Consider the following 27787-nt stretch of genomic DNA (forward strand, 5'->3'; position numbering starts at 1 on the left):
TACGTCTTTGTTACTTCACAAGGCAACCCCTAATTTAGCAGTAGACTGGATAAATAAACCCCTTTTATTGAAGTTACAGACCTTGTCCACAAACAAAACAGAGCAGGAGCCAACAGGAAATAACTCATTGGTAAAATAAACAGACCATCATCTCTTGACACAGAAGTTCTTTGCAAAGGGTTGCCTCCAGCAACCAGCCCTGCCCACATATTCCCTTTTTGTTACGCAGCCCCCAATGTGTGGCTTCTCACTGCTTTCTCCTTCTCCCCTGAAGTCGCCCCATTGCCTCCCTTTGATTTACTCGTGTGACCTGTCTACGTTTCTGAGTGTCACTGAGGTCTTCCAGCTGTGCTTCCTCTGAGTCTGACTCCGCCTCCCAGCCCAGCTGGCTTTCAGCTTGACCACAAGTGAAGGGGCCAGGTTCTTCCTCATTTTGTAAGTCTGGTAACTCATCAGAGCCTTCCTCCGACTCTGATGGCTCCCCAAGCCCCACCTCCTCTTCCTCCTCTGATTCCCTGGACTCAGCTGCCGGGATCACAGGCTGGCACAGAATCACAACAATTTCATTGGATACATGAAATATTATTGTCCATTGGTTTGTGTGTTTTATGCACACACGATTCCACGCACATAAATACATGCTTGGATAAAATATGTGAACTTAGGAAAAGAAGATAGCATCTACTACTCTCTTACTATCCTCAGTATCAGACATCATTCAGTGACAACTTTAAAAAGCACAACATATTTGCCCCCAGACCAGCAAAGTTTAATCCCAAATTACCACACTATGAATGTCGGTTGTTTGTGTTTCCATGCTGAATATACCATGGAGAGCCAATCGCAGAATACCTGTTTCTAGCTCAGAAGCAAGAGGGGGCTTCATTTTGCTGGTAAAATAAAGAGAGAAAGCACAGGTTATGCAATGGGAAACAGGGTCCATATGCCTTATTTAATAGAAATAATAGATAACACCCCCCTTCCATATGTGCGTGCCTGTTGTTGGTAGAGCAAGAGCTAGATCAGGATATGAAATGGAAAGGAAGGGGAATCATTGTAAGGCAGGGGTCCTCAAACCTGGCCCTTTTATGACTTGTGAACTTCAACTCCCAGAATTCCTCAGCCAGCACAGCCAAGCACATGGCAGCTGGGCAACAGGGACAAGACTCCGCCCTCACACCCCATTGTGCACAGATGATGCTGCGGGGCGCAGGCAGAGGGTGTAGCTGCCATGGCGCTGCAGCGTCTGGGCGCTCTGCGGTGGTCCGTGGTGGGTGGCCCTGCGGGCAGATGGGGCAGGGCTGGAGCGGGGCAGGTGGGCTGGGAGGCGGAGTAGGGGAAGAGCTTGTGGGCCAGGGGGTGGGGTAGGGGCAAGCCAGGGGGCAGGACAGTTTTTGGGCACTCGGTCTCTAAAAGGTTTGCCATCACTGGTCTATAGGCAGTACTGAAGAGAAGAACAGCGTGCAGTGGAATATGTATGTCTGACATTGAGCAACCAAGTTTGTTCCTAAAATGAAGAGGATCACAAATGCTGCTAACTGGAGCTACCACTTGGCTTTATAAAGAAACAAGCCCCCAGCTGTAGAATCAGCCCAAAGGTAATTTTTTGGTAGATAGCAGCTACCTCAGGTTGTAGACAGCAAGCATAGAACAGGAGAGAACGAAAGAGGGGACTGAATGGCTGGGCAATGTCTCCATCACCATCTGAAAGAGACGGAGGAAAAATGTCAAGGTGTATTTGCTCAGTCAGGCTTCTTGTCCGCGGATAGTCTTGTGGCCTGGTTTGAGGCGAAAGGAGCTCATTTACTTTTGCCCTTTAGCATCAGAAGGGGAAATGATGAGAGCAGGCAAAGGGGCCCTCTTTGAGAAATAGTTTTCAGTAACAAGGAGCTCTTTTGATTAATGTTTCTAAGCAAATTCCCCATGTGGAACATGGATTTTGATAAAAATCGGTTCAGACCAGCCAGATGCAAAGTCTGTGCAAAAAGCTGAACTTTAATAACCTAAAAACTCATCATAATATGGCAAACACCCCTCCTGTCTATGCAATTAGGCATTAACAACATCGTGGTAAGATTATCATGGGATGCTATGAACTGTTCCATGGTATATATATACAGTATATAGCTACTGAACATGCTCACGAGAAGCTTGATGACTCGAATGAAGTCATCAAGCCAATTGAAGAACACTCATATGTTTGAACTGTGTATAAAGTGATTATTTCCCTTTTAAGGTGTCCCTCGCCTTGTATCTGTAAAGACCTTTTTTTTTTACTTACGCATAAATAGTTATTAATCTACCATGCCAGCTTGGATCCTATTTTGCCAAAGGCACACCGGTCCAAGAACCTTGCCATGGTTTACAGCTAATGGGTTGCCTCCATTTTTCTCTTCTGTTTACTTCCACTGTTCCTTGATTAGAACAGCCAGGGAATCTTCAGCTGTTTCTCTCAGATCTCAATTTGGTGGCACACATCTGAATTCTGCAAACAAGGCCTGCTAAACCCTGTTAATTCTGCCTTGAAAACCCAAAGCTTACTTTCTGCGATTCGGTGGGTCTGGTTGGATTTGGCTGTCACTCACCACTAGTGCCTCAGTCAACTGATCTTTTGTATATGGAAGATCCAGTGTGTCTTGGCCACATTTTTGTGCAGCCACGCAACTTGCAGAAATGGCACGGAGGAAACCAATATTTTCTTCGTGGTTATCCAGGAACTGCTGTAATTGTTAATAATTAGAGTTATTAATACAGGTATCATTTCACTAATTGTCATTAATCATTGGGATAATTACTTTTTTAAAAAAAATAGTATGCAGGCTGACAAATGAATCAAAGACCAAAGTAGGCTCTATCCCAGAGGGCCTTCAAACTTGGCCCTTTTATGACTTGTGGACTTCAACTCCCAGAATTCCTCAGCCAGCATGCCTAGCTGAGGAATTCTGGGAGTTGAAGTCCACAAGTCATAAATGGGCCAAGTTTGAAGACCCCTGCTCTGTCCTCAGGCTTTCAATCTAAAAAGTAGCACAAAAGGAAAAGAAGGCTTTTGAGAGAATGGGGCTTTTCATTGGCTCTTTAATTTACTTGTGGCTAAACATTCACAAAAAGTGTCTGAAACTTCCATCCAGAGATGTTTCAGATTGAAGATTAAATAAATAAATAAAGAAAGAACATTTGGCCATTTCTTTTGGTACCCGATTGTGTAGGGAGGGGAAGTTACCACAGGAAAAAAAATGAAGCTTACCTCATGTAGAGCAGGGGTGTCCAATTTTGGCAACTTTAAGACTTTTGGATTTCAACTGGCTGGCTAAGGAATTCTGGGAGTTGAAGTCCATTGGTCTTACAGTTGCCAAGGTTAGACATCCCTGATGCTGATGAATCTTTTTTCCCCCTTCTAATGTGGAATATAATATTAAATTTTCCCACATAGAAAAGAAAAGAGGGTGGCTGAGTCTTCCCTTTCACATTAGATATCTAGTGCTTAATGTGTTTTGGGAGAGGGATCCATTTCTTTATTTGTCTGGGATAATATTCGTGGTAACTACTATATATATACAGATGTTTATGCCATCAAAACTCTACTTTTAGGATAGGGAAAAGTATGCTGAATACAGAAAAAAACTAAGAATATGGATCATGAGATAAGAAAAAGAAGCCTAATGAGAACATAGTTATTAATGGAAGATATTTAATTAAAATTGACACTGATTGGACTGGGGAAATTAATTGATTTGCCTTCTATGTAATTTCAATTCTAGTTTGTTTTAAAGTGCATTTGTTTATGTTTGTGTAATGTCACACAGATACAATTAGCACATGAATAAATCCCCCAAGTAACTAGCATTTATATAGCATCCTTTTCTCCTTTACTAAGAAAAACATCATAAATACACTCCACCCCAAGTCTTGTGGAAAAGCAAAGCCTTTTAACCAGTTCTCCAAATAGCATCCGGGAAGAGTCCATCTTAGCTTTGGGCGAGACAGGGGGAGGAGGAGCTATTCCCCCAAAAAGGGATCATTCTACAGAAAGCCCCTCCATCGTTTCTCTTTCTGGACAGGATCTCATAATATATCTTCTGTCTTAAACCAGATTGGACAGGTAGAATCTACCTGGAGCAGACAGTCTCACAGATATCCAGATTCCAAACCATATTTGGACTAGTAACTTTAACTAGTAACTCAGGTTACACTTGGAAGCCAAGTGACAGCTACAGCATATGTAGCTGTAAGATTTTTTTAGATTAAAGATGTCTCTCTTTTTTTTTAATTGAAAAGTTTTACAGTACATTTTTGAATACAAAACCCCTCCCCTCCCCCTCCTCTCTCCCCAAACCTCCCCAACTCTCCCCTCCCCTCCCCTCCCCCCTCCCCAACTTCCCAGAGCTAAATACAGGGTATAAAAATACAAACAAACATAATCTAAAATATGCAAACAACAATAAGATATTAAATTCTACCGCACTTTAACTCTTTTTTTATTAAAGAGTTTTACAAAAACAAAATTTTACAATATATCCCCAAATCCCTCCCACCCCAAACCCACCCACTTCCCCCCCACTTCCCAGAGTTAAATACAGGATTATAGTTACAATAATCATATTCTAAATAAAAATTATGCATAATATACAATTAACCAAATTCATAATGTGCTTTAACTCCCCTTTAACATAACTACAAACAAAGTACCAATTACAATATCCCACTAAAATCTACTCATAAGCTAAATGGAACTTTTTAGTCCCATATTTGTTCTGAATATAATTTATCCATCTCCTCAAAACTGAAATATATCTTTCCTGTGAATGATCTTTCAAATAAGCAGAAATCTTAGACATTTCTGCAAGATTCGAAACTTTAAACACCCATTCTTCTATAGTGGGCAAACTATCCTTCTTCCAATATTGTCCCACCAGTAACCGTGCTGCTGTTATCATGTTCAACATCAAGTTAGTTTCTTTAACATCACAATCTACAACAATACCCAATAAAAACAATTGCGGAGAAAACTTTATTTTTCTCTTAAAAATCTTTTGAATGTTCCACCAAATTTTGATCCAAAAAGCTTTTATATTTCTACAAGTCCACCACATGTGAAAATAGGTAGCTTCTAAACTACCACATCTCCAACATTTAGACTGTAAATTAGGATACATGTTGGACAACTTCTTGGGATCCAGATGCCATCTATAAAACATTTTATAAAAATTTTCTCTTAAATTTTGAGCCTGAGTAAATTTAACATTTCTAACCCAAATTATCTCCCAGGTGTCCAACGAAATTGGTTCCTGAATATTTTGTGACCACTTTATCATACAGTCTTTAACCAGTTCCGTTTCCGAATCCAATTCAATTAAAGCATTATATATCCTCTTTATATGTGCACAATTTAAATCTCTAATTTGTTTTACTAAATTTTGATCTGTAATTGTGATGCCAACCTTTTGATCTGACTTCCACCTAACTTTCAATTGGGTATATTGAAACCAAGAGTAACTTATGTTTTCTTGTCTTAACTCCTCTAATGATTTAAGTTGCCAATCAGTCCCTTGCAATCTAAGTAGTTCCTTATAAGAAACCATATCCATACTCACTCCCATAGATACGCCCTCTATCGCGTGTCCAGGAATTCCCCAAATCGGTATTTTATAATTTAACTTATAATAATACTTTTTCCAGACACGCAATAAAGCACTTCTAAGAATATGGGATTTAAAAGCCCTGTCCACCTTCTTATCGTAAAGCAAATATGCATGCCATCCATATACCAAATCCCATCCCTCAAGATGAAGTATTCTCTTGTTAGTTAAATTAAGCCAATCACTAACCCACGTCAAGGCAACCGCATCATAATACAATTTCAAATTCGGCGCCTTGAGTCCCCCTTTTTCCCTAGCATCTTGTAAAATCTTAAATTTAACTCTTGGTTTTTTCCCCGCCCAAATAAATTTGTTAATACCCTTCTGCCATTGATCAAGGTTGGCATCCTTTTTCAAATGATACCTATACCGCACTTTAACTCTTAATAAAATAACTACAAGCTAATTATACATCATATAAATCCGCTACTTATTCAAATGCTAAGTGAAAGATGTCTCTTGGTTGCTTCCTTCAGGAGCAATACAGAAGCTATACCTTGTTGTGCCTGTGGGCATATTCCATGAGGGTCATAATGGCTTCCACATCCAACATGTTGTTGGGTGGCTCCGATTCAGCCGATACGAAGGACAGGCATGTGGAATCCACGGTGTCTACTGTTGAAACTGTGGGAAAGATGCACCAAGAGACTGGGGCAATGTCTCAGCAAGGAAATGGTGGCATTTGAAAAATAAAAACTTAGCCTTCTCATCAAGACATGTTCTTACCCTTCCTCTCTTTAAATGGTTATGCCATTTGTTTCGCTATGACATTGGGAGAAGTTGGTTAACTTCTGGTAGACACCCAAAGGTGCTTTTTCAAGAGGCAACTGGACTTTTTTGTTTTTCTTTAAAGACATTTCACTTTTCATCCAAGAAGCTTCTTCAGCTCTGTCTGGATGGTGGGGAATGGAAGGATTTATATTCCTTGCAGACAGACAGCTGGTCATTACAATTTGATGAAGGCCCAGTTGGGATAGCGACACATTCTGAGGGCTTCCTTGATATGTTTTAGTTCTTTTTCTTTCCCATCTTTGCTGGTAGGCAGGCCTTCAGCTCATTGGTGTAGGGTCCTGATAACTCCCATTTTGTGGTCCAGTGGGTGGTGAGAATCACAATGTAAATATTGGTCTCTGTGTGTAGGTTTTCTGAAAACTTCAGTGTTAAGGCTTCTGTCTTCCTTAATGTGTACTGCACAGTTCAGGAAGGCTGGACTATTTTCTTTAACATCTTCCCGCGTGGATTTGATGTATCTGTCTACACAGTTGGTAGGTTTGGTGAATGCTTCCAATTTCTTGTTTTGATTTTTGACCCAGGTATCGTCCAGGCACCTATGCTGATGAACGGGTGGAATCCTGTCAAGGAATTTAGGGCGTTGATTTCTACCTCTTCCATATAGAGATTGGACACAGGTGAACCCATGGCACAGCTGTGTTTTTGTCTGTAGAAACCTACATTGTATTTAAAATAGGTAGAGGTCAGGCAGAGATGCAGCACGACACATATGCGGTCTGGGCTGAGATTGGTTCTGTCACCTAAGGTGCTGCCTTGTAGCAGTTGTTTCTTCATTGCAACAGCTTCAGTTGTTGGAATGCAGGTGAAGAGGGAAGTCACATCATAGGAAACCATGGTTTCATCCGGGTCCAGTTTTAGTTTCTAAACCATGCTGGTGAAGTGCTGATGTGATGGTGGTGTTGCCAACTAGAGGAGCTAGTAAGGTGATTTAGATGTTTTGCCATGTTGTAGATGACAATGTTGATGCTGCTGACAATTGGTCTGAGTGGAGTTTCCTCTTTGTGGATTTGGGGGAGTTCACATATGCATGCAGTGGCTTCTCCAGGGTAGAGGATAGTATTATGGCTTGTTAATGGCATTGTCCCTCAATATTTAATTTTGATGTAAATATTATATATCAGTATTTGCACTTTGATTCTCACCCCCCCACTGGAGCACAAAATGGGAATTATCAGAGCCCTACACCACTGAGCTGAAGGCTTGCCTACCAGGAAAGATGGGAAAGAAAAAGAACTGAAACACATCAAGGAAGCCTTCGGAACATGTGGCTATCCCAACAGGCCTTCCTCAAATCCCAAAAAAGACCCACCGGGAGCTCCTCCATAACAGAACAATAAACGAAGCAATGTTGTCATTCCATACACTTCAGGAATTATCTGAAAAGCTCGGGAGGATCTCCAGCCAATACAAGGTTCATACACACTTTGAACCCATGAATACACTAAGGCAGAAGCTTGTCCACCCCAAGGATAAAACACCCACACACAAACTGAGCAATGTGATATATGCAGTACAATGCAGTGAAACATGTGCAGGTCTGTACATTGGGGAAACCAAGCCACCACTTCATAAACGCATGGCACAACATAGGAGAACAAACCCATCAGGACAAGATTCAGCAGTCCATCTGCATTTAAACGACAAAGGCCACTCTTTTGAAGACAGCAAAAGTCCACATTTTGGACAGAGAGGACTTCCGGTTTGAAAGAGGGGTCAAAGAGGCCATCTGTGTCAAAATTGAACAACCCTGTCTCAACAGGGGGAGGGGATACGACATCATCTTTCTCCAGTCTACCACACAGTCCTTTCAGCAGTTCCAAGAAGGCTCCACACCCATTTGCACTACTCAGGTGATCCCAAGGACACAGATAAACTTCCAAGTGGCCTCAACGACTCTCTAAAAGAATGCAAGTGACCAGCGGTCTGCAAGGAATATCAATCCTTCCAATATCAATCCAGTCAGAGACGAAGAAGCTTCTTGGATAAGAAGCGAAACATCTTCGAAGAAAAAAAACAAGAAAGTCCAGTTGCCTCTCGAAAAAGCATCTTTGGGACAACCATGACCTGCATGACTGAGAATCTCCATAGACATTCTGGTAGACGCTAACTTTTTTTTTTAAAGAAGACAATATACTGATGGAGGAGAATATCTGTCATGCAAGGTTGAAATGAAAGGTCCTTGGTGCTCTCTGCGCTTTCTTGTAGATGTTTTCTTGTACTGCAATGCTCTCTACATGGGGCTGCCCCTGAGGACCACTTGGAGGCTTCAGCTGGTGCAGAATGCAGCCGCGCGAGTTGTGATGGGAGTCTCCTGATACTCCCATGTAACACCTCTTCTCCGCAAGCTGCATTGGCTTCCAGTTGCCCTCCGGGTGAGATTCAAGGTGCTGGTGATGACCTATAAAGCCCTAAATGGCATGGGCCCGGATTATCTAAGGGAGCACCTGCTGCCAGCGTCAATTTCCCATCGTCCTGTGCACTCCCACAGGGAGGGCCTCCTCAGGGTACCGCTAGTCAAGGATTGCCAATGGGCGATCCCCAGGGGGAGGGCATTCTGTGTGGGTGCGCCTGCCCTATAGAATCAACTGCCAACGGAACTCCGGACTGCCCCCGACCTTCGTTCATTTCGCCGGGACCTAAAAACCTGGCTCTTTGAGCTATCTGGTCTGGACTGAGGGGTTTTAATGTTTTTAAATTGTGATTTTAATTTTTTGCGGCTAGACTTAATTTAATTTAATTTTAATTTTATATTGTATTGTTTTTAAATTTTGCCTTGTAAACCGCCCTGAGTCCTTTGGGAGTAGGGCGGTATATAAACCGAATTAATAAATAAATAATAAATAAATGTTTCATTACCCAAACTAGGTAACATCGTCAGTGCTGGTGATGTCCAGAGCACCAAGGATGCCCCAAGACAATATAACATGCAGTGGGCCTGTTTTTATCCCTGCCTCAACATCTGCTAACTCTCTGGCTAGTGATGTGCCACCCACCCCGTTCTCAGAGGGGGTCCCTAACATTCCAATTCCTCAAGCCATTAGAAATTGGGAAAAGAGCCTTGGTGGAGCAGTGGGCTAATGCCTCCTTAAGTAACACCAGCTGCCTGCAATTAGTGCAGGTTCGCATCCCACCAGGCTCAAGGTTGACTCAGCCTTCCATCCTTCCGAGGAAGGTAAAATGAGGACCCAGATTGTTGGGGGCAATTAAGCTGACTTTGTAATAATGCCGCTTGGGGGGGGCGAAAGCCCTAATAAGCAGGCATATACATAGAATGAAGGCTACTGCTAAGCTTGTAAGCCGCCCTGAGTCTTCGGAGAAGGGCGGGATATAAATGGAAAATAAAAATAAAAAAATAAAACTTAGCATTGGCTTGATTTTTCCAAATGAGCTTTGGGTTCAGCTGCCTGCTCTCCCCCTTATGGCTTGGCCTCCCTTTACCTACTCCTCGCTTTCCCCCTTACAACTTAGGCTCCCCTTACTTGTGGTATCAGATCGCTTCGTATTTGTGCTCTCTGTGGCGAGGCTAATCGCGAACGAGTTATGGGCTTGTTTGGAATAATTTTCCATCCGTTCACTTTTGGAACACGGCTTGGTTTGCTGCTTCTCTGCCGGTGGTTTGAAACCCTGGGGACTGATTTTACAATTGCTGCAGCAGGTCCAGAATGTTCTAACTTTTTCCCCGTTGCTGATAGAATTGTCCCTGTTTGCTCGACAAAAGTGAAACGCCCTGGATCTTGTTGGCGATTTCTCGAGGCCTCTCGCTGGTGACCTCTGGGGGCTTCCCATGCGCTGGCCGCCTTCAGCGGCAGGACCTGAAGAAGTGGCTGGCCGTCGGTCTAGTTTGCAGTTGTTCCCCTCTTCTGGGGCTCCCACATTGGCATTCCTGTTTTGAATGAGGATCCGAAGCCGTTCTAGCCTGAAGCAGACAAGGAGAAATGGAGGTTTTAGCAATGTCATCTTGGACAGGCTAAGAGCACCCTGAACTATCTCAACCTTTCACAGGCAGCTTGTGTATTGCAGTTTATTAGAGAACCTCTGTTTCTCTCAGGCAAACATTCTCCAATTTATCCTTTCTACTCTCTGCTCCAAAACACCGTTTCTTCTCCAGCAGTTAATGCCGTCAGTAACTGAGTTCATGTCAGTTGCAAGCACTGGGGGGTTTGATTCAATCATTTTATTTCAGAGGAAATAAAATTTCATTTCGTTTTAAGAACTTGCTTTGCTAGAATCTATCCTTTTGGAATAGTGACTTATTAATGATGTATGACAGGGGTGTCAAACTCGCTGCGTCACGTAATGTGTTGCAATGTATCGTGACTTTTTTCCCCTTGCTGGAACTGGGGTGGGCGGGCCTTCCACGTGATGCATCTGGCCTGTGGGCCGGCAGTTTGACACCCGATATATGAGATGGATTCTTATGCTACAATTGTGATGGGAAGTGTTGGGGTTACCCGGGTTGCCATTCCATATATGTATTATTATGCCTTTTGTGACTGCTAGTGGCTTGTTTTTATGGACCTTTGAACTTTATTTGTGACCCAGGCTTGCTGTTGTGAAATGGGATTGGATTTAACAAGTGACCAGGTGAAATAAATACACGAGGACTTTTAAATAGTATTGTTAGTTCTGGACTGAAATGCCACCTCCCACCTTCCAAAATTTCATACCTCATTGTCATTTAATGATTCAGGGGGAAAAAGCTGCAATCTGTTTTGATACAAGAAGAGGTGGCAACTTTCTCAATGTCATATCTGGGCTGCAAATCTCAATGTGACGGCTAGATGACTATGAAGAAATGCTAATTCTTTGCTGCCATCTAGAATTTGATTGATTTTTGGCTGCCTAGAGGGAGCAATTCCCTTATTCTAGAGCCTTGGTGGAGCAGTGGGCTAATGCCTCCTTAAGTAACACCAGCTGCCTGCAATTAGTGCAGGTTCGCATCCCACCAGGCTCAAGGTTGACTCAGCCTTCCATCCTTCCGAGGTAGGTAAAATGAGGACCCAGATTGTTGGGGGCAATTAAGCTGACTTTGTAATAATGCCGCTTGCGGGGGTGTGTGAAAGCCCTAATAAGCAGGCATATACATAGAATGAAGGCTACTGCTAAGCTTGTAAGCCGCCCTGAGTCTTCGGAGAAGGGCGGGATATAAATGGAATTAAAATAAAAAAATAAATATTTATGCAGAATCATCCACTTAGTCTTATTTAATTAATCAGTGACATTTTTCCACGGAACACAAGATTTTGTTGATTTTGCTGCAAGTAAGCAATGTCTGTAGGAAGAATGTTCTTACTATTCATGTTACCACTGCAGTAAGAGAGAATGGATTGAGCAATTTCAAATCACTTGATTGATATTGTTTACATTCTGGCAGAGGACAGCCATTATACAATAATAGCCAATTGAGCTGCCAACTTCTGTTGCTTAGTTCATGGTTCTAAATGCTAATGGGAAAATTCAACCCCTTTTCTTCCATTTTATCTATCACTGGCTCGGTACCTGATAACTCCTCAAATGGAAGTCTCTCTTTTGTAAGAGGATAGATGTTCACACATACCATGACACGCACAGGACATTAAAATATTGTACTTACATCTCTGAATGTTAGGGTTTGTCTTTCTTTTCCTCCAAGAAGTGGTCCAGGAAATGCTCATTGGTCCTAATACAAATCAGGAGAAAATTCACCAACAAAGCTATCCAACCAAGCAATATAACACAAAAGGTGTGCACAGGCACACACAAAACATTCCAGGAGAGGAGTATCAGATTCAGTGAATATTGCCTCAAGTGCCTTAGATTTTATATTTTTCTCTCTACCTTACCCACTGCCTTCCCAACAAGCTCACTTTTCTAACTGGGAACAGGAATTTTTTTTTTAAAGTTTAAGGGGTAGTTGGGGATTATGGCTTCTATATTTTTCGTAGAGCCTTTCAAAGCTGTATCAACTGTTTGCCATTGTAATATCTCCTCTGAATACAAACATTTCTTCACCAAAAATAGAGCAAATATGAGTGCCACCAACAAAACAGTAAAGAAATGCAGCCGTCTCAGAACTCACAAAAGGCCTCCGGTTAATAAATGAACTAGCAATGGGAGGCATGTCACAATGGGAGGCATGTCACTGTTACCTTAGCAACCTGAGAATTATTCCTTTTCTTATTTCCTTGCGATTTTTTTTAAAGATTCATAAATTAATATTGTTGCTTTTTGAGTAAAGGGCAAATGAAGAGCAAGGGGGCCTTTCTTCCCCATTTGTATCTTAATTATGGTGTGAAGATGCCCCAGGAAATGCTGTATCTGTTGAGCCCCTAATGTTGCTTTCACATTTCTTAACTTTGTTTTCTCTTCCTTCCTTCCTTCCTTCCTTCCTTCCTTCCTTCCTTCCTTCCTTCCTTCCTTCCTTCCTTCCTTCCTTCCTTCCTTCCTTCCTTCCTTCCTTCCTTCCTTTCTTTCTTTCTTCTTTCTTTCTTTCTTTCTTTCTTTCTTTCTTTCTTTCTTTCTTTCTTTCTTTCTTTCTTTCTTTCTTTCTTTCTTTCTTTCTTTCTTCTTCCTTCCTTCCCTCCCTCCCTCCCTCCCTCCCTCCCTCCCTCCCTCCCTCCTTCCTTCTTTTCTTTTTTCTGATTTGTCTTTTATTCTATGAAAAAATCATAATAAATTTTAAAAAAATAATAAATTTGGCTGGCCCATGACTGAGAGGTGGTATGGAGAAGTGCCTTTAGTCAGGGCTTTTCAACCAGTGGTATGGGTATCACCTGTGGTACATTGGCACCTGGCAGATGGTACGTGACCATCCTAGAAAAGTGGTAGCAGGGAAGGGGAATGAGCTGAACTGGTGGCAGCACCGCACAAGCCTGAGCGAGAGACGGCTGGAGCTGCAGGGCTGTCAGGGCTCATCGGAAGCGCCAGGATCAGTGCTTCTTTGGGGCTGTCAGGGCTCATCGGAAGCGCCAGGATCAGCGCCAGGCTCCAGCTGGAGCTTGGCGCTGATCCTGGCACTTCTGAGCCCAGAAGAAGTGCCGATCAGCTGGAACGTTGAAGCATTTCCAGGGTCTTGTGATTTACATTCAGATACTTGGGAACTGATTCATATTTATGATGGCCACAGTGTCCCAGGGTCATGTGAAGTGACCAAAAGCTGCTGCAACCACCCAGCAGATGGGGGGAATAAAAAAGCAAACACCCCCCACCCCACCCCTGCTGCTAATCCTCAACAGAAATGCTCACAACAATGAAAACCTCGGACAGGAGGAAGAGCGTTGCCAGGCAGGCAGGCAGGTGTCTTGCTCGGCTGTGGCTTGGGGGGCACTTTTTTCAGTGCCATTGTAACTTCAAACAGTCACTAAGTGAACTGTTGTAAGTCGAGGACTGCCTGTACTTCATTCCTTTTTTTTTTTTTTGGTCATCAAGTTTTTGACACCTTGCTAGGCGACTGGTGGTACTCGGATGTTGCCATATCCTAAAAGCTGTAGAATGGGTGAAAAGGTTGAAAAGGCCTGCCTTAAGTAACTTAGCCCCGTGTTTATTCTTACAAGGATGATGCACCGCTCCCTGCATGTGATTCAGTCCTGGGTCTGAATTACTGCTCCTGAAGCACTGAGTGGTGGTTTGATTTTGTTTATTTGACGGGTGTTTGTGCAACCCGTCGACATCTATTTATGAGTTTAAAATCCATCTTCATCTTCATCTAATTTATTTTTATACTTGATTAAAATTTGGAAAATTTGGATTGTGGCAAGTTCTTAAATTGCTTCCTTTTTAGCCGTTACACAGGAAGCATGGACAGTTCTTATGCATGGGAAATTATAGATGCCGTCTTCTAGCAGAAGGCCTGGTGGACTGAAGATTGCTTCATGAAAAGCAGAGTCAACGAACACAGCAAAGAATGAAGAGCCAGTGAATAGAGCAGCTCTTTGAATCTCTCTGGACAAAGAGAGGATGGGAGATCTCCCACAAGTGCTCCGGATATTGGCTTCTTGTGAGGAGACCACACATTAGCACTCTCTAGCACAGAGGTCCCCACCAGGGACTGGTTCTGTGGAGAGAGGTTTTTCCGCAGACTGGAGGGTGCGTGGTTTTGTGTGCTGCCTGCATGTTGCGGATGGAGTTTTGCTTGTTTGTGCGGCCCGGTTGCTGGCATGCCGTGACTCGGTATTAGTCCACAGACCGGGGGTTGGGAACCCCTGCTCTAGCAGGTTTAGAGCTCTGGAAATGAGGGAATGGCCACCTTGCTCAAACCATCATTATATGACTATTCTGTTTAACTTAATTGCATTTTGTACAAATGAGCTCCATATTTCATTATACTTTCCTTAGAAAACATATGTCTATAGACAATATGCTGATAGGTGGCAAGTGTAATAGGTCTTTAATCTACTGAGTGAATGGGGCCATGCAGGTAGACGACTTATGACCGGTCGCTTCAAAATGATGAGCAGCCTGAAAAAGAGGACTTGCAGCTGAAATTCAAAGTTCCAACAGTTGAGCCCCCCCCCCTCCACAGTCACATAACCAAACTTCAGGTGCTCAGCAACATGGCTGCATGAACGGCCTTTTGCAGCATCCCACAATCATGTGTCCGTGTTTTATAATGGGTTTTGAAAACCGGCACTTCCAGTTTTTAGCAAAGCTGCACCCATAGGCAGTCATTGGTTTAGTTATCCACTGTGGTGTTCACTTAATGACCGCAGCTTAACCACCACAGTTTGCTTCATAGCTGCCACATTCACTTAACAAGTGTGGCAAAAAAAAGTTATGAAATCATGTCAGTTACATCAGGGGTCCCCAACCTATGTTGGGGAGTGTGTGTGCGCGTGCTCACACGTGCAAATGTCCCAGCTGCTCCCTTTCCCTCCGGGCTGCCAGCATGAAAAGGTTGGTGACCTCTGAATTACATGACTGTTTTATGACCCCACAACATATGACTATAATGGGCAAGCTCCATTGAAGTCAGGACTACCTATATACATTTATCTTTGCAATGTTGCAAAATCAGCCTTTTAACCACAGTAAGGGCACAAAGAAGCCATTTACAGCGCATGGTATATAGTTCAGCACAATGATATCCTTTGAAAATGTTAGTTTTTGTTCCACAGACATATTTGTACTGCTTTCTCCCAAAACATGTTAAGTATAGAACATTGTAAAAACATATTTTAAAGAAGCATTATCTTTATTACATCTCCCCCCAAAATGATGTCTTGGACATTGCTTTTTTATATAAATGTAACTAAGTCTAATTAATTCTAAATATTATTTCTTTGTTATGATGGTGATGATGACGTTATCTGGTCAGTCATATCCAACTCTTGGCGATTCTATGGGCCAGGTCTCTCCACGTAAGTCGTAATTTGAGGTCCATTGACACTCTTGCTATAGAGGTTAAGATACTCTCCCATTGTCTAGGCCAGAGGTTCCCCAACCTTTTCAGCTTGGTGGCCCGGAAGGGAACAGCGGGGAACTGTGTGCCCGTGTGGCTTTGCCCACGCATGCGCAAACGGGCCAGTGCACGATGGCGGTGGTAGCATACATGCATATGCGCAAGTAGGCCGCACGTGCCCATGGCGTGCGCTCCCTCCCATGCGCATGCACATGTGCAAATAGGCTCTGTGCGCACCCATGGGACGTGCACTGCCTCCCACATGCATGCACAAATGGACTGCACGCACCGTGTGACGGCGGCGGTGCTAGTGTCCCCGTGCATGTGCAAATGGGGCCGCTAGTGCCCACACGGCTGTGCTATTGTGAGTGGAGGCTCGCCAGCTATTCCTCAGGCCCGGTGGCCATAGGTTAGGGGCCCCTGATCTAGGCAACATAGGAACTTCTAATTCTTTATTCCACTCGTTTTGTAGCATGTGCATAGCAAATTGAATTATTGATAACAAATATGTATAAAAAGAAGTAGGTGTTTTAGTTTTAAAGGATTTATCTCAGGTATCTCAGAAGCTGAAAATGCTGTTGGTGCAAACAACGCTGTTAACAAATTTAACTGTAAATTTTGCCATTTAGTTGCATCCTGATAGGTGATATTTATCTCTGAGCCCAGCCTAGGTTATTTTTCTATATTGTTTGTTTTTATGCGTGACTTGTTTCAGTCTTTGGGAAGCATCTTCTGAAAGAAGGCCCTGAAAACATTTGTGAATGTTGGTAGTCTTGATTTAATGGCACCACTCTGGAGTTCTGGGATCCGGGTCTTTTTCTGTGACTCTTAGACTGATTTTCATTTTTATTGGATCCAGTAGAAAGAAAATAGAGAGAGAGAAAATTCCAAGGAACTAACGCTATCTAGGAAGGAGAAAAGGCGGGTAATAGTAAATGGGGATCAGTGGTGGACAATCAGGCTTTTCATTTGCCCTTACCCCCCAAAGCTTTCTCTGTGAAACACTCCCAGATTTCCCAAAACCTTTCCGACCTGCAAGAAGCAACAGATGTCCTTTAAAAATCAACATCTTAAGTTTCATCAATCCACAAGCTATTCTATGCAGGTTTAATCAGAAATAAGCCAAATGCTATTCAGCAGAGTTCACTGCTGAGAAAAAAGGTATGGGTTGAGATGGGCTGACATGCTGAAATCCCAGGAATTTGACTTTAAGGCTTTCTCCCAGTAAGTAACCAGGAGACAGAGAGTTCTAGTCCCACCTTAGCCATAGAAGCTGGCTGGGTGATTTGGGGCCAATCACTCTCTCTCAGCCCAGCCCACCTCACAGGCTGATGCCATGCTGGGTGCGGAGCTGCTGGTGCTGCAGCCCCCATGCCGGGCACAAAGCCACCACCAATGCCAGTGCATCGGGCTCCGGGGCCTGGTGTAGCAGCAACACCACCAGCAGCTGAATAATAACCTTTATTATCAAAGTACAACATGTATACAGTGAGATTGGCTGAGCCTCCCTTCGTGCCCCCCCCCACCACAACTCACAGTGACAACAAACCCACCATCTTGTTACACCATGTGAGCTAATTGCACAACACACCGGCCTCGCAAGTCAATCATACATAGAGTTATTTCCCGTTCAGGAGTCTGACAGCCCACGGATAGAAGCTGTTCTTCAGCCTGTTGGTGCAGCTGGCTATACTCCTGTATCTCCTACCTCATGGTAGGAGAGTAAAGAGGTACCGACCAGGGTGTGAGTCATCCCTGAGAATTTTCCTCACTCTTCCAAGGCAGCAGGCCCTGGCGATGTCATCCAGTGGTGTCAGGGGACAGCCCACAATGTCTTGTGCTGTGCTCACCACCCTCTGTAATACTTTCCTATCCACAGCTGTCAGGCCAGCATACCAAACCACAATACAGTGTGAGAGGATGTTCTCTATAGTAGACTGATAAAAGAAGGTCATTACCCTGTTCTTCCGCAAGACCCTGAGGAAGTAGTCTCTCTGTTGGGCCTTTCTGGACACCTGGGTTGTATTGACTTTCCAGGTAAGATCTTCACGGAAGTAGACTCCCAGGAATTTAAAGGAGGAGACTTTCTCCACCCAGCCCCCCCCCATGTAAAGTGGGGCAGGTTCCTCTCTTTTCCTCCAAAAGTCTAGCACCATCTCCTTTGCCTTGCTGATGTTCAGGTGCAAGTTGTTGTCTAAACACCATAAGGATAGTTTTTCTACCTCCCCCCTGTATGCTGTTTCATCTCCACCTGTAATAAGACCCACCATGGTGGTATCATCTGCGAACTTAATGGGTGCTCCACTCTTGGGTGTGGGTGGTGGCAGCAGCAGCAGTGGCAGAGGGAGTGAAAATGGGAAGCACCTGCTAATTGCCCTGATGTGCTTATTGATCTGCCCACTTGCTAACCTGGCTCTCCGTCTGCCCAGAGTGAGTTGTCCTCATGGTGAGTTGGCTGTATGGTGTTCTCCTGCAGCAACTTAGCAGCGGTTAGTTGGCAGTGGCGAGCTGGCTGAAGTGAGCTAGCCACAGTGAGTTATCCTAGACCCCCTGCCCTGAGCATGTGCTATGTTTCGTCCAATTTATCTTGCCTGAGTAGGAGTGCACAATTCCACACGAAGGACTGGATTGCAGTTGCTCACCATATTTACTTTTCGGCAAATACTTAGAAGAGGTCCAGAAGCTGCCTTATAGCTAAAGGTGCTTCTAAAGGTTGTCACTTTGTTATGCGGTATGCATGCTTCCCAGTCATTTATTATTATGTTAAAAATAACTAAAATAACATCCAGCGACGTATGGATCTTGGTGGGTGATTAAATAGGTGTTGGGGGTTCTGCCCTAAGTATTACATTGACTGTCCCATGCTTTATTTCAGTTCTTATCTAGGAAATCTGCTCATTGTTTTTCTGTCTTCACCGTCTTGTCTTGAGGACCTGAGCCTTGTGAAGTAACCACCTGGAGCCCTGAAACACTGGAGTGCAAATCTCATTATAGGCATATATAATCATCACCCCAAAACTGGATGTTGCACTGAGATTTAAGGAACAAGGAGCCTCTGAGTCGGGCGGCCATGGGGAAAATCAGACTAAATATGGGGAATAGGTGTTTCTGAGGGTCCCCAAGAAGGGTATTTTGCTTTAAAACATGAATAAGGAGACTATTTGCTGGAAAGACTGTGAATGGAAAGGGGGCAAGTGAGCAAACACATCCTGAATGGAGAATAGGGAGAATTCTATGAAATGTGGATCCAAAGCAGCATTGCTGAAGAAGCTCATGCCTCCTAGTCCATACAGGCTGTTTCAACAGCCTATTCATACATGAAAGAGTACAGGAAATTAGTTCCTAGAACTAAATGTTTCTAATGGCATAATTAGTAACAGGACTAATGCTGTCTTTCAGGTAGTCAGTCTGTCTGGTTGCTCCATCTTGCTCTGTATATCTCCTTCTGAAGTCGACAATTGTTTTCGGTTGGCTAATCTCTCTGCTAAATCCGATTGTGTCCGTTGCTTGTAGGCTACAAAACTGCAAGAGAGAGAAAAGGAAGTAAAATGGAGAAAGTGAATTAATTTCCAGGGGTAAATGACCTCACCTACATTTCTGAAATACCCAACATTTTATTTTCTTGAAGTTGGACAATGGATAATCCTTTTTTTTGGCAACTGACCGAAGGCTACCTCAAGTGATTTTGCTCCTGGAGAAGGAGAAAAAAACAACAACACCCTGCCTTCTCAAATATACTTTTCCAAAGGTCAGCTGGACTTTCTTGGTTTATTTCTTGAAAATGTTTTGCATCTCATCCAAGAAGCTTCTTTAGCTCTCATCTTGGATAAGAAGTGAAACGTTTTCAAGAAAAAAAATCAAGGAAGTCCAGTTGCCTTTTTGAGACAATCATGACCTAGACCAGGAGTAGGCAACCTTGGCTGTTTTATGACTCGTGGACTTCAACTCCCAGAATTCCTGAGCCAGCATGGCTCAGCTTGGAAACCTCTCCCTTTCCCCTCAGCAAGGCTGGCTCAGGAATTCTGGGAGTTGAAGTCCACGAGTCATAAAAGAGCCAAGGTTGCCTACCCCTGACCTAGACAATTGAGAATCTCCTTAGATCTTCTTTCTCGAAATAAATCTTATATTACCAGTATTGCAGTTAAATATCAGAGGTACAAAACCCACACGTAAAGCATAACCCAACAGAAACAAATACATTTTTTTTAAAAAGAGGCTAATAAGTTTTGTGGACATTCCTGGAGAAGAGTTTGTACAAAGGATAGTCTGATGTTGCCTCTGGCCAAACTTCAACCCACCCAAATCCATTTGTTGGATTTCAGTGAGAGCATTAGCAGTCTGGAGTCCAGAATGACCCAAATATTGCCATCTTCTTGAACATACAGTATATGGAAATTTGGAGAGATGCCAATACTCAGGATTCTCAGTGCTTAGGTAATACATGAATTTTTGCCCAATTCTTCTTCCTCTGCATGGGGTCTGTAATATATAATTTAAAAAATACAGGAGTAGTAGTTTATGACCCCCTAGGAGGCATGGTTGTGGGTTCATCATAATGAATTACATTGACCCCAATGCCAGCCTCAAATTCCTGCTTCAGGAATTTGAAAAATCTTTGCTTTGGTCCTAGAGCATTGAACAAAGCTTAGGAATCCAGGCAGATAAGGAAAGTCAGCTTTGTTTTTAAAAAGTTCAGTTTGCTCTTCATTTACTTTACCTGATAGGGATAAGACTTAGGCAACCAATGACGCATGAGAGAAGGAAGCAGAATCCACTGAACCAGCCCAGGGTTTGTTGATAAATTTTATTATAGGCTGTCGTTGTCACAACTCCAGTGATCACGAGTGACAGCTGCAGGAGGACAAACGCTTTTCCTAGGGGAAAAAAAAGAGAGCAGATGTAAGATGGAATGAAAAAGAATTTAGGGTGTATTTCTACTGGAACCCAGTTGACTTGCAATTTATGTAGCTAATTTGTTTGTTTGTTTGTTAAAAAAATGTAATTACAACGTAGTACTGGCTTGAGAGCACATTTTAATTTCAGCTTGTGAAAAGTTATTCTAAAGTGCACCTGCTGGATTGCTTCAGTTATAGAGAGGTAGAATTCAGCATTTATTGCACAAACGCCTTATTATATAATCATTTCTGAACTTCTTGAACCAGTTTGAACATTTGTCATTCTGTAAACAAGCTGTTGCAGCCAGAATGTTATTGTTGCTTACTATTAATAGGACAAGCAACTGCAGATTAGTGGTAGAAACTAATTCTATAGCCAATTATATTATTGGCAATAATTATGTTGATTTCAGAGCGCTAATGTTACATAACGGAAGAGCTTGACAAGTGGAACTTCTTTTGAATTGGAATTTGGAACTATAACAGGTTTAAAAATATGATGTAGGATTAAGGCAGGGGTCTTCAAACTTGGCCCGTTTATGACTTGTGGACTTCAACTCCCAGAATTCCTCAGCCAGCGTGTCTGGCTGAGGAATTCTGGGAGCTGAAGTCCACAAATCATAAAAGGGTCAAGTCTGAAGACCCTTAGATTAAGGAATGTATAGCACAGCATGCTGGTCCCCTTTATGGCAGTTGGGAAATTATTACTTCCTGACTTTTGAAATGCAATATTAATATACTATAAACAAAACTCGGGAGGACAATTTTGGCTGAGAGTCACTGCTAGTAGGATGGGGAGAGGCTTAGTAATGCTTGTCCATTCCTGGTTGTCCCCATTTCAGCCCCCTGTCCCTCAAAGAAGTGCTTTTCCTGATTCTCAGATCTATGTCATGAAGTCAAAAAGGTGAATTAATCCTCTCTTCTAAGTTGGTTCAACCTGACTCAGTGAGGGTAAATAACTCACAATTAATCAAAGGTACTGTGGCTTTATTTAAGAGATGATTTGGGTTTCTGGATTCATAAAAAACATACCAGAGCTTTGAATGACCAACTAACTGTATCCCAAGCCCAAGTTGGTTATATATTTATACATTTCCATGGGTTATTTTTCTGGGAAAAAGAAATGCCCTACTAGATAAGGCCATAGGTCATTTCTCCAACTTCTGGTTTCCACCATGTGTAGGTGCATTGCCACTGGGGCGGGGGGGACAGGGACGTTGGTTTATAGAAGGATTGTCCATTGCAACTGGACAATTGGACAGCCATTGGTCTGAAGCGGTATAGGGTCTCCTGCTTGTGCTGTGGGTTGGACTAGAAGATCTCCAAGGTCCCTTCCAGCTCTATTCTGAATCAAATGAGAAGCCTCCAGAAAGTCTAGATTGGTGGCAGCCTATGACAGGGGTAGGCAACCTCGGCTCTTTTATGACTCATGGACTTTAACTCCCAGAATTCCTGAGCCAGCCAAGCTGGCTCAGGAATTCTGGGAGTTGAAGTCCATGAGTCATAAAAGAGCCGAGGTTACCTACCCCTGGCCTATGATGACTGTTGGACTCCCAACAGTGTGGCAGGGTCCAAGATTCATTTTGTGTGAGGCAGCCACAAACTACACTTTAACATTTCCCTTCAGTAACCCAGAAGGTTCAATGACATCATTGTATGAAATATTAAAACAGAAGTTTAAAGTTGTGCCGGCTGCTTTGCATAAGTCTCTGTCCAAAAAAGCCCGTACAGACAATGTGGAATCACCCAAGACATTTTCTAAATTACGGAAGGAAAGGTAGAGGCCTCCAACTCAGGAAAGCTTTCCTCAAAGCCTGAGGCATTGATACTCATAGAATATAGTCTTACAAGCAAGCGTAAGAATTTGCTTCTGACTCATCCAAGTTGGATTACTGCATGTTTCTCTGACACCAACCCAATTGATAGGAATAAACTCAAGCAAGCGTATTCTGAAAATCAGTGTTTTCCAAAGAAATAAATGCAGAACTGTTTCTTACCGTAGGCTGAAGCTTTGACCTGTTTGGATAACAAAGATCTGATGGTTGGCAAGGGAATCAGGGCAAAAAGCATCACAGCACGAGCTGTAACAGAGCAGAATGCAGAAGGATCAGGTCAAATGCCTTTTTAAGGAAGATCAGAGTGTAGTGTTTTAAAAATGCACAAATGGGAAGCCTCAGCATCATGTTTCGGCATGGCTGGCAACTAAGGCCGTTTTCCTCAACTTGGTCTTGTTTGCTGGGCAAATGATGGGGAGAGTTACGTTCTAAGACAGTGAGAAATCAGCCTGAACATTGGGCTCTAAAGCCAACCTCTCTAAAGTATATTATAATCAGGGCTTTTTTTGTCATAGAATGCTCAGAACGGAGTTCCGGCACCTTTTTTGGATGGAACCTTGTAGGGTATGCAGGGAGGGTTGTATGACATGTGTGAGTTCCGGCACCTTTTTCTTTTACAAAAAAAGCACTGATTATAATCTCCAGATGTAATGCTGGCGAAGAGTAGCAATAACAGCAATAATAACAATGGTTTAGCCTGTTAAATGAGGGAATATTTTCCACTAGACAATACTCTATGCAGTATCAAAGGCAGGGCCTATGTTCTGGAAATAGGGCTGAAAACTGCTGTCAGAGAACAGCGCCAGCTATCTGAGTAAGCCAAAGTCTTGCTACGGTACTTAAGCATTCCCCTTCCATCATGGATTTAAGTGACAGTAGAGATGGACAAGATTTTCGTGGTCTGGAGGAGTTGGAGGAAGGAGGGCTGTAATGGATGGCATAATATTTTATTTTATTTTTTTTAATTCCATTTATATCACACCCTTCTCCGAAGACTCAGGGCGGCTTACAAGCTTAGCAGTAGCCTTCATTCTATGTATATGCCTGCTTATTAGGGCTTTCACACACACCCCCAAGCGGCATTAATTACAAAGTCAGCTTAATTGCCCCCAACAATCTGGGTCCTCATTTTACCTACCTCGGAAGGATGGAAGGCTGAATCAACCTTGAGCCTGGTGGGACTCGAACCTGCACTAATTGCAGGCAGCTGGTGTTACTTAAGGAGGCATTAGCCCACTGCTCCACCAAGGCTCAATATTACAAATGGGATGATGCTATATCATTTAATACTGATGGAATTAAGAAGGTCTATTAATTCTGGCTTTTTGAGACACACACACACGCATATAAACACATACATGTGGGCATCTTGCAGGGATTTTATTTTCAAATGTGCAGATTCAAAACTAGATGGATAGATTTAAAGGGAGTTCTCAGCTTGCGACCACAACTGAGCCTAAAACTTCCATTGCTAAGCAAAACAGTTGTTAAGTGGGTCTTGACCCATTGTATGACCTTTGTTGCCGCAGCTGTGAAGCGGATCGCTGCAGTTGTTCAGTTAGTAACAAGGTTGTTAAGTGAATCTGGCTTCCCCCATTGGCTTTGCTTGTCAGGTCGCAGAAAGTGATCACATGACCCCAGGATGCTGCGACCGTCATAAATATGAGTCGGTTGCCACGTGTCCCAATTTTGATCATGTGACCGTAGTGATGCTGCAGTCGGGAATGTGAAAAATGGTCATGTCACTTTTTTCAGTGCCATTGTAATTTTGAATGGTCACTAAACTAATAGTTGTAAGTCGAGGACTACCTGTAGTATATTTTATCCTGTCTTTTGAAACCCTTCAGATGTGCAATGCCTGGGAATTAAAGCATCCATTAATTTTGTCTTTCACCCCTTTCAACTGCACACCCAGGCTTTGTGAATACTGTAGGGAATATAGCCTTCAGAAGAGAATTTAACTTTTTGAGAAATTTAATTTTCACTTGAGAGGACAACCTTCCACTAGCCTCCATTGTCACAAAAATATGCTTGGAAGCGTGCAGACAATGCGTGGTGAAACTTCAGAAGCCGCAGAAAAGGCCAAGAGCATAGAGAATTGTCAATCATGAAAGAGAAATCTATGACCCTTCCCACTCCTAATGTTTAGGAGAAGTGGAATAAATTATGCAGCATTGCACCTTATGCGATTGCATAATGTACTATAAATATCAGAAGAATAATTTTGAGTGCTGCAGAATTTGATATTTGTGCATCTACAGAGCTTCTATAGAGCTGCTTCAGTTAATGACCTTACAGATCCTACGTGGAAGTGCAATGGGAGTCACACCTGTGCAGCCTTTTCAGAGCAGCGGTTCCCAACCTTTCCAGCTCTGGGGACCAACAGCGGCAGTGGAGGGTGGCAGCAGTGTGGACGGGATGGTTTGGGGTGCTCAATTTAATCCCAAGAATGTCCACATGGAGCTTTATGTGCTCGCCTGTTGCTTGCACGGCCCGGTTTTTAACAGGCCACAGACCGGTAGCGGTCCACGGACCGGTGATGGGGACCCCTATTATAGAGACTTATTCAAAAGCAAGGTGAATTGGGTTTACTTTCACATAAATTAGAAAAAGGCTCCGTCTTGAATTTACTAAAGGCCATTATAAAAGAAGAGCAATAAATCTTTCACACAATTAAAAAATATATATATCTGTGGATGGAATTAATGAGAGGGGCATGGCAAGGCTCTGACTCACCAGTGTAAAACAGGAATGTCCATCGCACAAAGGCCATAATGAGAATGCCAGCTGAGAAGGACACAATCCCAATCATGATCATGGTGGTGTCTCTTAGAAACTTGGAAAACACAAAGACTCCCAGGAAGCTGGTAATAAAGATCAGGTGGCCGGCAGCATTGGCATAGCCGACATATTCTGGTCCCCAGCTCAGCGGCTTCTTGAGGAAGAAGAGTGGCAGCACGTTCACTGCCCCAACTACAGCCAAATCATATAGGAGGGCTGCCACAAAGAGCATGGCAATAATGGACTTGGCAAGTCCCAAATTGGGGGAACATCCACGGAGCAGAAAATTCTCATCCTCGGCCAAATTGCTGTCAGGCTGGATCACGTGGGTGGAAGCGGCCGGGTCACAAACTCCCGGCTTGGGTACTTGGAGGACAAATAGACTATAGATGACACACAAGGCATACAAGGCAACACTACAGGAAATCAGCACTATACCATGCTGGTAACCGAGATGGAAGGTAACAAAGAGGTGTCCCGAGGCAATGCTTCCCACAAAACCGGCAATGCCATAAATGAGCTCAATGCTGATGAAACGCAGTGATCTTCTGCTCTCAGATGAGCCCTGGGAGGCCAGTGCCATGATGCTGGCCCAGTAGGTGGTGAATCCCCCGGTCAAGCCGTGCAAGACAGCAGCCCCATACATCACCTCAATTGGCCAAGCCAACAAGATCAGAAGGAGTAGAAGGAAACGGGAGAGTAAGTAGCCAGCTAAAGGTACACCAATGCTGATCTTCCGATTTATCCGGTCACCCAGCCTGGCCAAGCCATAAGCAGATAACAGTGGGGTTAACCCGTCAACAAGATGGTAGATGATGTAAAAATCAGAGATTGCTTTTTGTTGAGCCTCCTCGCTGGAATGCGCTGAAGAAGAGTTGGTCCCGTTGTAGTAGTTCTTCACCACCAGCAACAGTCCTGTGTCATAGAAAGCACTGGCAAGCTGAGCACCAGCCACAAGAGGTTCAATCCAGGTCTTCATTGTGTCAGCATTTGTGGTCCCCGCAAGACAGTGGCTTCATTTCTCTTGAGGAAAAGGAGAAAAAAAGGCTGAGAGCCAACCCAGCCCTCCTAAGCTGAAAATAAAAGCTTGCTTACAACTTTAAAGGCAGAAGCTAAGAAGGGATTTCCTCTCTCGGTCTCCTCGAACAGGTTTTTTTCTTTCTTCTTTCCTCCCTCTTTCTATCAAGCTCCGATTGTCTTAGCAGGCACTGGGAACATGCGGTGTGCCCCAATGAGCTGACTCTTCCGTGTGCCTTCAAGAAACCACATGATCTGAGGAGAAATTTCTCAACCTGATTTTTAGGAAGCGAAAGAAGTTTGGCCAGTGTGTTTTAGTGACCCAAAATGTATTACATTACAATGAGGCTTTTGCTGGTGTGCTCATGTGGGAGTGTATGTCTATGAATACTCTCTCTGTCCCCTCCCCCCAGCTACTAGAAGTTCAGCTTTCTAGTCAGAGTATTGGCAAGAGACAATCCTGACAGTTTTGATGTTGCCACCTTTTTCTTGACAATACTTCTCAAACTTATCCTGAGGGAGAAGGGAAGTGTAGTAAGGTGAACTCCATGGGGTTGGTAAGAGTCGTGGAAGGCATGTGAAGCATCATGTGAATTTGACAGTGTGTGTAGTCCAAAAAGACAGAATATTTATATTATTTATTTATTTAGTGTATCTATATCTGTCTGTCTGTCTGTCTGTCTATCTATCTATCTATCTCTATCATCTATCATCTATCTACTCATGTCTATCTCTCTCTCTCTCTCTCTCATATCTATCTATCATCTATCTATCTATCTATCTATCTATCTATCTATCTATCTATCTATCTATCATCTCTATCTATCATCTATCTATCATCTATCTATCTATCTATCTATCTATCTATCTATCTATCTATCTATCTATCTATCTATCTATCTATCTATCATCTCTAACAAACTTGCCCATGACAATTATATGCCTCTATTAGGGGCTATAGAAATCACAAATCATCAGACTTGTACATACTTGTTTTTGGCTGCAATCTTGCATGATCATTCACCTCCCTGTACAGAAAAGGCTATCGGATCTTATGACAACCATCTTCTCTAAATTGGACACCACCGTTCAGTGGATTAAGTGGGAACAGCACAACAATCTTGTTCAGTGTGGGTTTTTTTGGATGAGAGGACTTTATGTTTCTGTACTTCGAGTTAGAAAAACCGGCGTTATATTTCATCAAGGTTGTTTCCTGGAAAAGATAGTGATTTTTCTTTCTTCCGATCAGGAACACTGCAGCTGATAGGTGATTTTTCATTTCTGTTTATATACCTAATGATGTTTAGTGTTTCTTTTAAAAACAGTCTTCAGTTCTGCTTCCTTAATATATTTAAAGCTCTTGCCAAATCAGCAATAGGGAAGGGGAAACCCCACACCAAAATTTCAATGATACTTTCTTTGCTCATTAATGTCTTCCTTTCAAGCAGTTTGAAA

General features: G+C 43.1%; 1 protein-coding gene and 1 long non-coding RNA gene across 2 annotated transcripts in view; both read right to left on the minus strand.

Annotated features, from left to right (window-relative positions):
- Positions 1–27787, minus strand: part of LOC308662277 — a 907910-nt gene that overhangs the window by 114032 nt on the left and 766091 nt on the right. The gene's annotated exons all lie outside the window — the stretch shown is intronic.
- SLC46A2 (solute carrier family 46 member 2) lies at positions 17271–26479 on the minus strand. Its single transcript, XM_081316514.1, has 4 exons — positions 25271–26479; positions 22697–22780; positions 20522–20678; positions 17271–19326 (listed from the first exon to the last, which is right to left on the minus strand). Exons 1-4 carry the CDS (start codon positions 26292–26294, stop codon positions 19200–19202), a joined length of 1392 nt encoding a protein of 463 aa, XP_081172640.1. The 5' UTR covers positions 26295–26479; the 3' UTR covers positions 17271–19199.

This window comes from Vipera berus (assembly GCF_964194415.1).
Source record: "Vipera berus genome assembly, chromosome: 2".
Taxonomy (NCBI): domain Eukaryota; kingdom Metazoa; phylum Chordata; class Lepidosauria; order Squamata; family Viperidae; genus Vipera; species Vipera berus.